General features: G+C 36.8%; 1 protein-coding gene across 6 annotated transcripts in view; it reads right to left on the minus strand.

Moving 5' to 3' along the window:
• znf618 (zinc finger protein 618) overlaps positions 1-14586 on the minus strand; it is a 59155-nt gene that overhangs the window by 15553 nt on the left and 29016 nt on the right. For all 6 annotated transcript variants that reach the window (XM_067437555.1, XM_067437554.1, XM_067437553.1 and 3 more), the window contains exons 5-8: positions 13305-13352; positions 13079-13168; positions 8696-8767; positions 3966-4055 (exon numbers count right to left, since the gene is read on the minus strand). In XM_067437555.1, the coding sequence (XP_067293656.1) occupies positions 3966-4055; positions 8696-8767; positions 13079-13168; positions 13305-13352 (300 nt within the window). The remainder of the gene's footprint in view (positions 1-3965; positions 4056-8695; positions 8768-13078; positions 13169-13304; positions 13353-14586) is intronic.

Below are 14586 nucleotides of genomic sequence, written 5' to 3' on the forward strand. Positions count from 1 at the left end.
CACAGTTTGGCGTTTACAGCTCAGAAGGGTATTGAGAGTTGCTAGACGACACTCGAGGCAGATTAGATTTGCTGCCGCTAGGGTGCGTCTAGATTTTTAGGCTGGTCTTCTTGCACTTGAAGAGACAAATGCACACAAAACATTGTCAAAAAAATGACCATCTCAGTGAGTATCCTAGTAAACATTGCTTAAATGAACATAAACGTATGTGTACAGTATCAGTATATTGTATACATGCATTCACACGGTGACAGCTGCCTGATATTCCTGCTCTTGACTGAATAACTTTTGTAAATTGAATAAGGATTAATCCAAGTTTAATTACCATTTTGATATGTTGCTAACACTATTAACATGTTGTTTGCATGTAACTAATGTGTTTTAACACTTTGCTAACATATTAATGTGATTTAACAGTTTAACCTGCTCAAATGATTTACAGTAGCACATTACATGTTCTATCATGTTAACATTATTTAGTACTTTGATTGCAGTAGCTAGCATGAATAACATTTTGTAAAATGTAATTCATTTAATAAAAACAGTGACAATGTAGTGTTATTTTACAATTGATTAGGCTAGGCAATGCAAGTTTATTTATATAGCACATTTCATACACAATGGTAATTCAAAGTGCTTTGCATAGAAAGGTATTAAAATAATGATAATCACAACATATGCATCAGAAATAAATAATACCATGTATAAGAAATACAACCCGAATTCCAGAAAACGTTGTGACGTTTTTAAAATTTAAATAAAATGAAAACTAATACTTTCAAATCTAACAAGCCAATATTTTATTCACAATAGATCATAGATGACAAATGTTTAAATGTAGAAATTGTACGCTGTTATCCACTAATCGAGCTCATTTCAAATTTGATGCCTGCTAAAGGTCTCATAAAAGTTGGCAAAGGAGCAACAAATGGCTGAAAAAGCAAGACAATTTTGATTCAGCTGCGAGAACATCTAGCAACTAATTCATTGATATCAGTTCTTTAACACGATTAGCTATAAAAGATGTCTTGAGAGAGGCAGAGTCTCTCAGGAGTATAGATGGGCAGATGCTGTGAAATCTGTAAAATAGTCCGTAAAAAGATTGTGGAATACTTTAAAAACAACGTTCCTCAACGTAAAATAGCAAAGACTTTGCAAATCTCCTCATCTACAGTGAATATCATCAAACGATTCAGAGAAACTGGAGAAATCTCTGTGTGTAAGGGACCTTTATTGGATGCCCGTGGTCTTCGGGCCCTCAGACGACACTGCATCACTCATCGACATGATTATATCAATAACATTACAAAACGGGCCCAGCAATACTTCCAGAAACCACTGTCAGTAAACACAGTCCTCTGTAACATCTACAGACGCCAACTAAAGCTCTATCATGCAAAAAGGAAGCAATATGTGAACATAGTCCAGAAGCGCTCAACATGTCCTGTGGGTCAAGGCTCATTTCAAAGTGGAAAAATGTTCTATGGTCAGACGAGTCCAAATCTGACATTCTTGTAGGAAATCGAAAGCTGAAATGTATATAAAGTTTTAAGAGCAACATATCTAGACAACATCTATTTCAGGGATGGCCTTGTGTATTTCAGCAGAACAATGCAAAACCACAAACTGAAGTTATTACAACAGCATGGCTTCAGCGTATTAGAGTCCGGATGCTGAACTGGCCTGATCTTTCACCTATAGAGAACCTTTGATGCATAATTAAACAAAAAAATACGTCAAAGATGACCAAACATCAGGCAAGAATGGGACCAGACTCCACCACTCCAGAAACTCATATCTTTAATGCCCAGACATCTCCAAGCTGTTTTGAAAGGAAGAGATGCTATGCCCCATCCCGACTTTTAGTTCGAAATGAGCTAAATTAGTGGATAAGTGTAATATCTCTGTTTAAATATTTGTGAATAATAATAAGTCTTTTAGTTTTCATTTTATTCAAATTTAAAAAACAGGTTGTAAAAATAATCATATTAAAGTCGAAACGAGATTTTCGGTTTGTGAGATCCACCAGTAGCAGCCCAGCTTCCTCATGACCTCCTGCCCTTCAATAGTAGGGTGGAAAAACAGCAAACTCGGCCCGGCAATGAGATACTTGTAGATTGCCCTAGTGCCAGTCAACTTAATGACCCAGTGAAAATAATGAAAACCAGGACATTTTGATCACTTTATAAAAAACAGCCAGGACAGGGCCTGAAAACAGGACATGTCCTGGGAAAACAGGACGTTTGGTCACCCTATACAATAGGGAGGAGTTTCCGACACACTGCCTTTGATGGCTTCCAGTGTCCTTTAGCATACTTTCAATCAATTTTTCTACCTGAAAATTGTGAATTTTTAATGGTATCCGAAACGTTGATGAATTGCTGTTTTTGCTAAAGCAGTTTACTGGCCGATAAAAAATAAAAAATAAAAAAATGTAGGGCCGGAAAATTTTCTGGCCATTGGTAGATGTGGAAAAAAGGTTAGTTATTGGCCCAGCTTCCACGTATTTTATAGATTATTTAAACAATCAGACACCGCAAGGCTAAAGTGCATCTTATCTCTGCATTTGGGAGCAAATATTGAGAATCAGGGGTCGTTCTCTGTAGTCACACAGAGAAATGCACAGAGAAATCTGCAAAAGTCATTTCATAGCTCAAATATCTCATCAAATGATAAAAACTCTTAGCTTGGGTTGTTTACAAATGAATGGTTTTTTTTTTTTTCTCTTTGGACAGATTCCTCCAAACACTGCACCAAAACTCAGTCTGCACAAATCACGTATAATTACATATTTTGGCTTCAAAAGTGGCAAAAATCACTAAAAGGTGACGAATAAATATTTTTAGTACGTATCAGAAGTATCAGAAGTCTAATATATATAATTTTGCTTCTGAAGGAAGCATTAGGATATTCAGATGTTTTTTTGTTTTGGATCATGTTATTAGATTTTTCCAACTTCATTTTAATCATTGTGAGTCAAGAAATCCTGTCATTAAAACACGCATCTAGTACCTAAATTTCTATTTGAGCTGACAGTTGTGGTCAGAATTATTGGCACCCCTGATGGTGTATATCAAAATTGTTTTATCCTTTTGATTTTTGATTTTTTTTTTTAAATCACAAGCTATAAGACTGTGAAGCTTTAGGGCGTTCATGGACTCCATCTACTGGATGGAGTCTTTGACAAAAATGTGATTTTCTCAGATTTTTGCTCAAAATGTTGTTTTTTCTTTAAATGTATCTTACCCACATTCAAATGTTGAAAAACATTTTCAACATGAAGCATGAAGCCAGAATAAAACAGATGTTGATGTATAAAAGCTAGACAATCTGTTTGATATAGCATGTTCATATATTAATAAAATGACTATGCCAATAATAGACAGTCTAAAATGTTTCCTATGCATAAGATTATTCACCAGGCAATTTTCATTGACAATCAATTACAAGCATTCAGTTTACCAATAAAGAAAACATGCTTTCGCATCTCCCTGCAAAACTCGTTCAAATTTCTAAAGCTCATTTAGAATAATCAGTCATTTTTGAAGCAAATTGAAATTTAATTCTGGTAGCGTCACTACAGTCCCTCTGACCCATTTCTATATTCTCACCATACTTTAAATAGCTTTCAATGTCAAACTCCTCAACGCAGGACTAAGAGATAAATGAGAGGAGAGACGAAGGACGGAGATAATAAGAAAGACTTTGCAGTGAACACCTCAGCCGAGCGTAATAACGGTTTGAGATCCTGTGAGGTTTATTGCAGACAGATTGGGTAGTTTTACAGCAGAAATTATGATCTCGCTATATTACGTTTCCTAGTAGTTTGGTGAACAAGCTTCCGCAATCTCCATATTTAATGATTAGAGCTTCCTGCGTCTAATCTATAACATCTACACAGCTCTATTCATCCGTTTACTGCCATAAACACCAACACAAACACTGGCGATGAAGTGAGGACTTACTCATTGGAGCGTGAAGAGCCACATGCTCCTGATAGGGGTTGAAGTATTTGTACTGTTTCCCACAATACTCGCACGTGTAGCTTCCTGTTTCTTCAGAACACAAAATACAGTGATTAGTCAACATGCATTAATTAGCCAAAGACGCATTACCACAAACGTAATGCTTTTGAGATCCATTTATTCCACTCAAGCCATGATCATCTGTCATCATTTACTCACCCTCATGTCAATCCAAACATGCATTACTTACTTTCTGTGGAGGAATGTGTTTGTCCAAACTATGAAAGTCAATATAGTCCAAATCTACATTGGAACCCATTGGAGAAAAAACAAAATCGTATTCAAATAACAAATAGAAAAGTGTTGAGCTTTGCAATGACATGAGGGTGAGAATATAATGACAGAAATATTATTTCTCGGTGTGCCGTTCCTTTAAGCCAGTGGTTCTCAACCAAGTGGACCTCAAGACAACAAGCATTTAATACAAGCATATCGATCTAATATTTAAGCTGCTTCTAACAGCATCTCCTTCAAGCTAGCATGTTAACAGCAGCATGGCTTCAATGCTAGCACGTGTTAATTCATGTTAAAAGGTTAGTTCACCCAAAAATGAAAAATCTGTCATTAATTCCTCACCCTCATGTCGTTCGACACCCGTAAGACCTCCGTTCATCTTCAGACACAAATGAAGATGTTTTTGTTGAAATCCGATGGCTCAGAAAGGCCTCCATTGACACCAATGTCATTTCCTCTCTCAAGACCCATAAAGGCACTAAAGACGTCGTTACAAAGCCCATCTCACTACAGCGGCTCTACAATCATTTATGAAGAGACAAAATTAAATAACGACTTATATAGTGATGGGCCGATTTCAAAACATTGCTTCATGAAGCTTTAACCCATTATGAATCAGTGTATGGATTCATGATTGGGATCGCCTAAGTCACGAGATTTCGGCAGTTTGAGCCGCGATCTGAATCATGAATCGATACACTGATTAATAACGGTTCGAATCTTGGTTTGGAAATCAGCACATCACTATAAAGTCATTATTTAGTTGTTTTTGTGCACAAAAACTCTTCTCGTGGCTTCATTAAATGATTGTAGAGCCGCTGTAGTGAGATGGGCTTTGTAACGACGTCTTTAGTGCCTTTATGGGTCTTGAGAGAGGAAATGACATTGGTGTCAATGGAGGCCTTTCTGAGCCATCGGATTTCAACACTAATATCTTCATCTGTGTCTGAAGATGAACGGAGGTCTGACGGGTGTCCAACGTAATTAATGACAGAATTTTAATTTTTGGGCAAACAAACCCTTTAACAACATAATAATAATACTAGTAAAAAGATAGTTCATGCTTGTAGCATGATAATTCATGATAGCAACATGCAAAGTCATGCTATAAAACATGCTAATTAATACTAGCAATGTACTAATCATGCTAGTAACATGTTAATTCATGTAAACATGTTCATTCATGCTAGCAAATTTTTTTATTCATGTTTGCAAAATGCTAATTCATGCTAGTAATTCTAAAAACATGCTTATTCATGCTAACAAAATGCTAATTTATTTTTAGGAATGCTAACAAAAGGTTAATTCATACTAGCAATGTGCTAATTATGCTAGCTACATGCTATCAAAGTATTAAATAATTTGAAATAAAAAAATGCTAGCAATGTGATTTAGCGCACTGTGATCGTTTAAACATGGTAGCAAGAGGTTTAAACATGTTAACTTGCTAAATCATAATAGCAAAATACCAATCATGCTAACAACCTCTAATCTTGTTAGTAACATGTTAATCATGGTAACAACATGTGGAAACATGTTGGCAAACATTAAAAAATTGCTAGTAAAATGGTAACAACGTTAAAATGTGTTAAAGCATGTTAACAAATGTGTTAAAACATGTTAGCACTGTTAAATCATATTAACAATAATGTTCACATGTTAAAATGTGACAAATGTGTTAAAACATGCTAGCAACATTTTAATCACATTAACAAAATGGTAATAAAATGCTAATAATCTGTTAAAGCATGTTATCAAAATGATAAAACATGTTAGCAGAATGTTATTCATGCTAGCTACTGCAATACTAAATAATGTTAACATGATAGAACATGTAATGTGCTACTGTAAATAATCTGAGCAGGTTAAAGTGTTAAATCACATTAACATGTTAGCAAAGTGTTAAAACACATTAGTTACATGCAAACAACATGTTAATAGTGTTAGCAACATATTAAAATGGTTAACAACAGTCCAATAATGTGTTAATGTCTAACAACATGCTAATTCATTAATATCTAACAACATTAATGTTGTTAGACATTAATTAACACAATTCGTGCTAATAAAGTGCAATGCATGTTTGTTAAATGTTAAACCATGTTAAACCGGCTAATTATGTTAACATGCACAAACATGTTAGCAATGTGTTAAACATTCTAGTAACATGTTAATCGTGCTAGCACAATGCTAACAACATGCTATTAAAATGTTAAATGTCCTAACAATGTGTTAAAAGATGCTAGTAACATGTTAATTATGCTAGCACAATGTTAACAACATGGTAAACATGTTAATCATGCTAGCAAAATTTTAAAACATGTTATCAAAATTGTTACATTTTGCTAGCAACATGTTAAAACATGCTAATATATACAACATTTTCAAAAATTCTTATGCATAAGCGCATAAAATTAGAAAAGTTATGTAAATTCATTGGTTAAAAAGATTGGAAACCTTGAAAAGCATTCAGATCCTAAAACTTCTGAAATCCTGGGATTTAATTTACAGAAAGTAGCCGTGTCGGGACTTCAAATATTGTTGTGAACAATGTGGGGCCTTGGAGTCAAAAAGGTTGAGCCACTGCTTTACACTGAAAATTCAAAACAATAACCCTACATTCATTTTCTTGATTGCAGCATATTTTATCACTTCGTATATATCCCGATTAGAACATCTGGGTGTTAAATATAACCCGGATCCCTGAATGTAGAACTGATGCGGTGGAAGCTCCGCCCAGGAGCGATGAATTCTGTCAACCTGAATAGACAGTCATTTATTGGCTGACTGTGCCTAAGCTCCGCCCTTATGTGCATATAACGGAGGGATCAGTGTCATGTAAATCAGATTTTCAGCTACAGGAGCTACTCAAATCATTCTGCAGCATCTCATAACTTATTTCAGGGATCTGGGGATAAATTCATAAACCAGACATTCCCTTTCAGATCAGTCACTTCAATGCAGCGTCAGCAGCTTATCCCATCACGAAAATCAAAGATTGACAATTCTTTTTTTTTTTATGGCATATTGCAGTTTTTATCATAAATGATTTATCCATGCACATCATTATCATTTTCATGTGACCTCATAATCTTGAATCAGAATCTCTCTTGTAGTGACATCTCTTCTCTTCTGATGATGAGGGCGGGGCAACCCGTCACCCACAAGATCCACCAATAGCAAACCGCAACCATCCAATCAATTCCCCACGGACAAAATCAAGCCCTGCCCTACATTATATAGTTATAGTTTCATGCAGACTTTAAGCTACCATTGCATAGGGGTCTGCACAGGTCCAAATTACAAAATTATTAATACATGCAAAAACCACGGTGGAGCGGTTGTCATGCTGACAGCTTAGCCCTGTTTATATGCACACTGGGGCTTAAACGGTATATGAAAATTAATTTGCCTAATTCTACACTGTTAAAAAAAATCAATCATCAAACAAACTCCAATTTAAAGGTTGATTGAACTATCAAAGAAGTTGACAGCCCCACTTTACATTAGGTGGCCTTAAGTACTATGTACTTAAATCAAAAAATAAGTACAATGTATTTATGGTGTTCAAATTGTATTGCAAAACACTTTTGCTGATATTGAGGAGGGATACGGGTAGAGTTAGGGACAGGCGTGTTGGTATGGGTAAGTTTAAGGGTAGGGTTAGGTGTAAGGGAAGTGCCAACTGTGTAATAACAAAAGTAACTGCAGAAATTAATTACAGACGTAATTACATGCAGGTATTTGTTTTAATGTAAGTACAATGTAAAGACATGTATGTACACAATTTGATACAAAGTGTATTGTATCAAATGATTAATTACAATGTTAGTACATAGTAGTTAAGGCCTCGTAATATAAAGTGGGTCCAAGTTGACATTGAAAATATTAACTAAAGTCAATCTTTTGGCAAGTTTGAGCAACTTAAAATATTAACAAGCAAGAACATAAAATGTCAAGTTTGGTGGTGAGGGTTGAACTAAGTTCTCTAGTTTGAGCACTGTTGATACATTTTAATTACTCATATTTTTGGTCAAAGCTTTGGGAAGTGATGATGACAAATATTTGTTATTCTGAATTTTTTTTTATTATATTTCACTACACAATTTGTTACACTGTCATGTAATATCAATACTCATATTAACGTCAAATGCAAGCCGATTAAATGTGGATTTGCAAGTCAAAAACATTCATTTTGAGTTCATAGAATATACTGTGTTTGATGGAACCGCAGAGCAACTATAAACAATCTTTTTTTCTTCCATAAATTGAGTAAACTTTGAAGCTGGCTGCCTCAGATTTCTGACTTTTTGCAGTGCATTTGGTCATGAGAAGTCATCACTCCCGGGTTGAGTTCTCAGTCAGCTACTGATGCAGCATCAAAATGACCGACATGAAAGAGAACCACGAGCAACAGAGATGTTAGGCACTCTTACTTGGTCCCATTTTCTGGTAGGATTCAGTCTCCTCTTTTAGGTCTTCCACAGGTATCACATGGTCATATGGATCTGAACAACACAACAAAAAGAGGATGGAAATTAGTGAAGGCAAGACTTTTAACCTTATAGCAGACTCATACATGCGTTTAAGATCTCTAAAGATGACAAAAGTACTGCTTCTCCCAATGAGGGTCTTAATTTCATGCCTATGTTTAAACTACAGTATTTACAGAAAACAACTGCAGGGAAAGATGAGAGTTATGAAGAGGATAAATGCATCAATAGCATCACAAACACCATCTTAGAAAATATATCTTTCATAAAAATGTCACTGGTTTTATTGTCACTGGAGTTACAATGCTTGCTTCATTAGTAAAGAAAATAATAAAGAATTTATGATCAGTAATTCATGTCAAGATGTGTATATACATTTGCCATCAGCTTTTATGGGGAAAAATGTTTTGAAGATCAACAAAGTGTGTTACTGTTAAGTACTGTTGGCAATTAAAAAATGGAAAAAAGAGAGCTTTTTTCATAATTTCCTCTTTAAATTGAGGCTTTTTTTTCCACAAATATTGCCCACAGTATGACCTGAAACTTGGTCAATGGTCAGTACTCAACCTCCAGAAAACATTTGACTGTCAACCAAATTATGAAACTTAATATATTTGAAGCTGTTTTGTTTCTGCATTTTATAAGAGGTTTGCAATTTTTAAAATATGCTAGAAATCTAAAATTGTAATATTGGGACATATCTAAATACAGTAGCACCCAATATCCAATCAATGTGTGTGTGTGTGTGTGTGTGTGTGTGTGTGTGTGTGTGTGTGTGTGTGTGTGTGTGTGTGTGTGTGTGTGTGTGTGTGTGTGTGTGTGTGTGTGTGTGTGTGTGTGTGTGTGTGTGTGTGTGTGTAGAAAAGCAGTGACAGTGGTATGTAGGATTTCCAGCACCCCTAAAATTGATCGGGCAGACCAAACCATACGTCGTAGAGACTTTAAACTTTTAAGGGATGGTCGTACTCACCCCTTCTACAAAGTCACCAATGCTCAAATTGATCGGCACCTGGTGATATTTTCTTATATTTTGGATTTTTCAAAACAACTAGTTGAAACCTGATATTTCGCTTCACATGCATTACGGAATGTATCCGTAATGTGAAGGCATCCGTACCTGACCTATGCAGAAGCATCCGATTGCACCAAGTCTGACAAGATAGGCAGGAGCACGCAGCCAATGCCCAGTAAGGCCCCGCCCCTTACCTGCGGACATATATAGGCTGCATACGCTACTGTATATCAGTAAGTATATTTGGTTCTCGTGCGGCAAGCGGGGCAAAGCTGGTTGATCTCTCCACTCAATGTTTCAGAGAACCGGGGTTACAACAGTAACTTATTGTTCTCTTTCATCTCATTTCGAGATCCACCTATGGGAGAGAGATGGACAGCTCTCCGATTGCCCAATACACTCACGGAGAGGTCCTGTTAGCCAGAAAAAGATGGTCACCCCAAGGGGCGGTGCTCGCCACGTCTAATAATCACGAACTCGCCAAACCGACGCATACGCATAACTGCAGTATGGAGCAGGACATGAAACATATTTGTGGCACTGGCACACAAAAGAAGGCAGGGTTAGGAAGACCCCACCCCCAAGACCGAATGTGCTACAGAGATTCTGGTGACATCCAGCCTGTAGTAACGCACAAACGTATGGGGAGAAGCCCAACTGGCAGCAGAACATATATCCTGCAGTGATACTCCCCTGAACAGAGCCCAAGAGGCGGCCAAGCTCCTCGTGTGATGAGCTCTGATGTTACCTTGGGGTAGCACTCACTTTGATTCGTAGGCCAAAATAATAGCGTCCACAAGCCAATGTGAGGTGTTGTTTAAACAGGGGATCCCCTTTCTGAGAAGGAAACCATGGAACAAAGAGTTGGTCACTCTTCTGAAACACGCTGGTCCTAGTCAAATACGTCTGTAATGCATGGACCAGACACAGGGCATTCAACCTTTGATCCTCTGCGGAGGAAAAGGGCGGAGGGTGAAAAGCAGACAGCTCCAACACCTCCGATGTGAACGCAGGGAAACTTTTCGAAATGAAGGCTGGATTAGGTTTAAGGAAAACCTTATCTCCACCCAGAGGGAATTTAATGCACGAGGGGCTAACTAAGAGTGCATGTAAACAAAAAGCCTATAATTCCTAAATAAAACCTTTGCATCATTAGGTGAGCACTTGTGGCACATGATCCTAAAGTAGCATGCACTCTTTTATGGAGGTTGGGCCAGAGTTGGGGCTATAAGTATTAAAAAGCTTTAAAAACTATATATTTTCTATGGTAAATGTTCTGCATTGGCTGTAAATTGGCTTTTCCATCTATGGCTAAGATGGTTACAGGCTTGCTAAGTTAAACATGATAACTTTTTATTTATGTGCTTAGAGTCCGTAAAGTGCTTGAACCCCTTTAAATTGCTGCTTGCAGCTATATTTCCTTGATTATATCTAATATTTAATACAATAGTTATTCAACAGAAAACAGGATTTGTGATGATCATATTTGTGGAAAGTACTTTGAAAGAACTTACTCAACCAGAGGTTCTCAGCTCAAATATTTGATTTTGTTAAAAAAAATTCTGTACAAAGACAAATATGAATGGTGAAGAAAGCCAAAATAGGAAATGTCAAAAATGTATATTTACTGAGTAAGTGACTATTTTGTAGAGGAGAGTCAAAATGACAATTTTCTGTTGAGATTAGGAGCCAAATTACAGGGAGGTGGGGGGTATTTTAGTAAGATGGCAGCATCATTATTTTATTTACACAGAGATGGTTGGATATGAGTGAAATACTTTGACTTCAGCAATCTTTGTTTCATTATATGCCAAATGTGACCATGGGGGGGGGGGGGGGGGGGGTTGCATTCCTATATCTCAAGAAGTATTAAATATATGTCAATATCTTTTTAGATTCTAGTTCTTAAACTTGTATTTTAGTATCTTTATATTAATGGCCCTATAGAGCTCCGGAGGTTGACGTCACACAGCCTAAACGCTGCCATTTTGGTAGGCAATCGGAGCCGCTATAGCATTTGTAGCTATAAAATAATTTAAACCAGACTGTTTAAACCTTACTATTTCAACATGATGGACAGATGATGTGCGCCAGGATGTCAGAACAGACAGGGCAAAGCAAATGAGAAAAACAAATTTTGCCTCACATAACTAATGATAAAAATAAAGTTCCCATTAAATACGATAGGCTATTTAATAGTGAAAAACATAAGTGCTTTTATAAATAAATAACATCCAGAAAGGCTATTTGAAACTAAATTAAGATTCAATAAATAAATACTGAAACAAAAAAAAATTAGAAAAGACATTTATTGTAATGACTGATTTTATCTGGCATGCACAACACGGACCTATGGAACAGATGCACACAGTGGCGCGCTGATTTGGACGAGTTCGTGTTAACTGCTAACATATAATGTTAATCTATTCCTGATTTCTCTCTTAAAATGTAAGCTGTGAACATCTAAAAAAAAAAAAAAAAACTTTAATCAAATAAATAAACAAAACGAAAGTAACCCGGGCAGCCCCTCACGGACAACCGCGCGCATGCACGCGCACACGCACACATAATAAAACAAACAAAAGCACCCCGGATGAATTATAGAGATCCGTTGAGGTGTGCAGTGATCTCTGTTGCCTTGAAACTCACGCTGGCGCCGGCTGTTCCTGCCTGCCAAAATGGCGTCGTAAACAGATTGGGTCAGGTGACCTCCGGAGCTCTATATGGTTCAATATCAGAGATATGGAGATCTTGATGAGTAAAATGGTAAATTGTAAAATGCACTAAGATTGCTAAAGTCGACAGATTTAACTAATAGACCTACCAATCTCTCTTTAATATACATATGTGACATTTAATATTTTAGCTTTCATCACTATGTATTCTTGTCTTTGTAAAAAAATAATAACAACAAAATTAAATTTGAGCTGGGGAACTTTCCAAAATATGGTTGATTTGACACGGAATGACCCTAAGGCGATTTTAATGAACCCTTCCGACTGATGGTCTTAATTTCAGGATATTAAAGCGTCTGATCTAACAGTTTTGTTGGTTAAATGGCAAAGTGTCTAGTCTTGTTCTAGGTCTGGGTTCTGGTCTATTTGGTCTTGACTACAATTGTGTCCTTAACCGTTTTTATATAACCATTTTATATATTTCTCAATAGGTTTTACATTGTACATGTAAAACCCAAATTAAATATGGAGACATTTCAAACAGCTGTGACAGCACCCCTGCGCTCAATGACATACAGTAAACCAAAAACTGGATAGTTTGGATACATTACAAATGAAACGAGGGAATGCAAAACTCACCATCAACAGCATGGAGGTCTCGGTGCTCCTGAAAACAGCTGTAGTACTTGTATTTTTTCCCACAGACGTCACATGTATAACGGAAAGAACCTGGATTAGAAAACAAGGACTTTTATTAATAGAAAATTTGTGAAAAGACTATTTCACAAAGTTTTATCCACTTTATTTAGAAATTCCAGGACAATTACTCAAAAAATTCCAATGAATGAGAAAATGTGCAACTCACTATTGATTCCCAGAGATGCTCCTTCTCCTGAAGCCGTACCCTCGGCCTCTACATAGCAAGAAACCACACAAAATACAGACAGATATATGAACTGGTTATGTGATAAGTATTTTTATGATTTTGGTTGTGATTCAGACTTCAGTTCGTTAATGATTTCTTAACATCTCAGCACTTTTAATGATGCATTCACCAATAACTGCTCCAGCAGCATGACCAGCACATACAGGTGCTGGTCAAATAATTAGAATATCATCAAAAAGTTGATTTATTTTACTAATTTCATTCAAAAATTGAAATATTATATTAATGTATTACACACAGACTGAAATGTTTATTTCTTTAATTTATAATTCTTCTTCTTTCGGCTGTTCCCTTCAGGGGTCGCCACAGCAAATCATCTGCTTCTTTTAATTTATGATTATAACTGACATCTAAGGAAAATCCCAAATTCAGTATCTCAGAAAATTTTAATATTACTCATGACCAATAAAAATCCAGAAAGGATTTTTAGAAATCTTGACCAGCTGAAAAGTATGAGCATGTACAGCACTCAATAATTAGTAGTGTCTCCTTTTGCCTGAATTACTGCAGCGATGCGGTGTGGGATGGAGTCGATCAGTCTGTGGCTCTGCTCAGGTGTTATGAGAGCCCAGGTTGCTCTGATAGTGGCCTTCAGCTCTTCTACATTATTGGGTCTGGCATATCGCATCTTCCTCTTCACAATAGCCTATAGATTTTCTAAGGTCAGGTGTGTTTGCTGGCCAATTAAGAACAGGGAAACCATGGTCCTTAAACCAGGTACTGGTTGCTTTGGCACTGCATTCCAGTCATTTTTGTCTTTAGCCCAGGTGAGACGCTTCTGATGCTGTCTATTGTTCAAGAGTGGCTTGACACAAGGAATGCGACAGCTGAAACCCATGTCTTGCATACATCTCTGCGTAGTGGTTCTTGAAGCACCGACTCCAGCTGCAGTCCACTCTTTGTGAATCTCCCAAACATTTTTAATTGGGTTTTGTTTCACATTCCTCTCCAGTGGCGGTTATCCCTATTGCTTGTACATTTATTTCCACAACATCTTTTCCTTCCCTTTGCCTCTTTGGACACATAGCTCTGTGAACAGCCAGCCTCTTTTGCAATGACCTTTTGTGTTTTCCCTCCTTGTGCAAGATGTCAATGGTCGTCTTTTGAACAACTGTCAAGTCAGCAGTCTTCCCCATGATTGTGTAGCCTACAGAACTAGACTGAGAGACCATTTAAAGGCCTTTGCCGTTGTGTTGAGTTC

The sequence above is a fragment of the Pseudorasbora parva genome, chromosome 3 (assembly GCF_024679245.1).
Source record: "Pseudorasbora parva isolate DD20220531a chromosome 3, ASM2467924v1, whole genome shotgun sequence".
In the NCBI taxonomy this organism is placed as follows: Eukaryota; Metazoa; Chordata; class Actinopteri; order Cypriniformes; family Gobionidae; genus Pseudorasbora; species Pseudorasbora parva.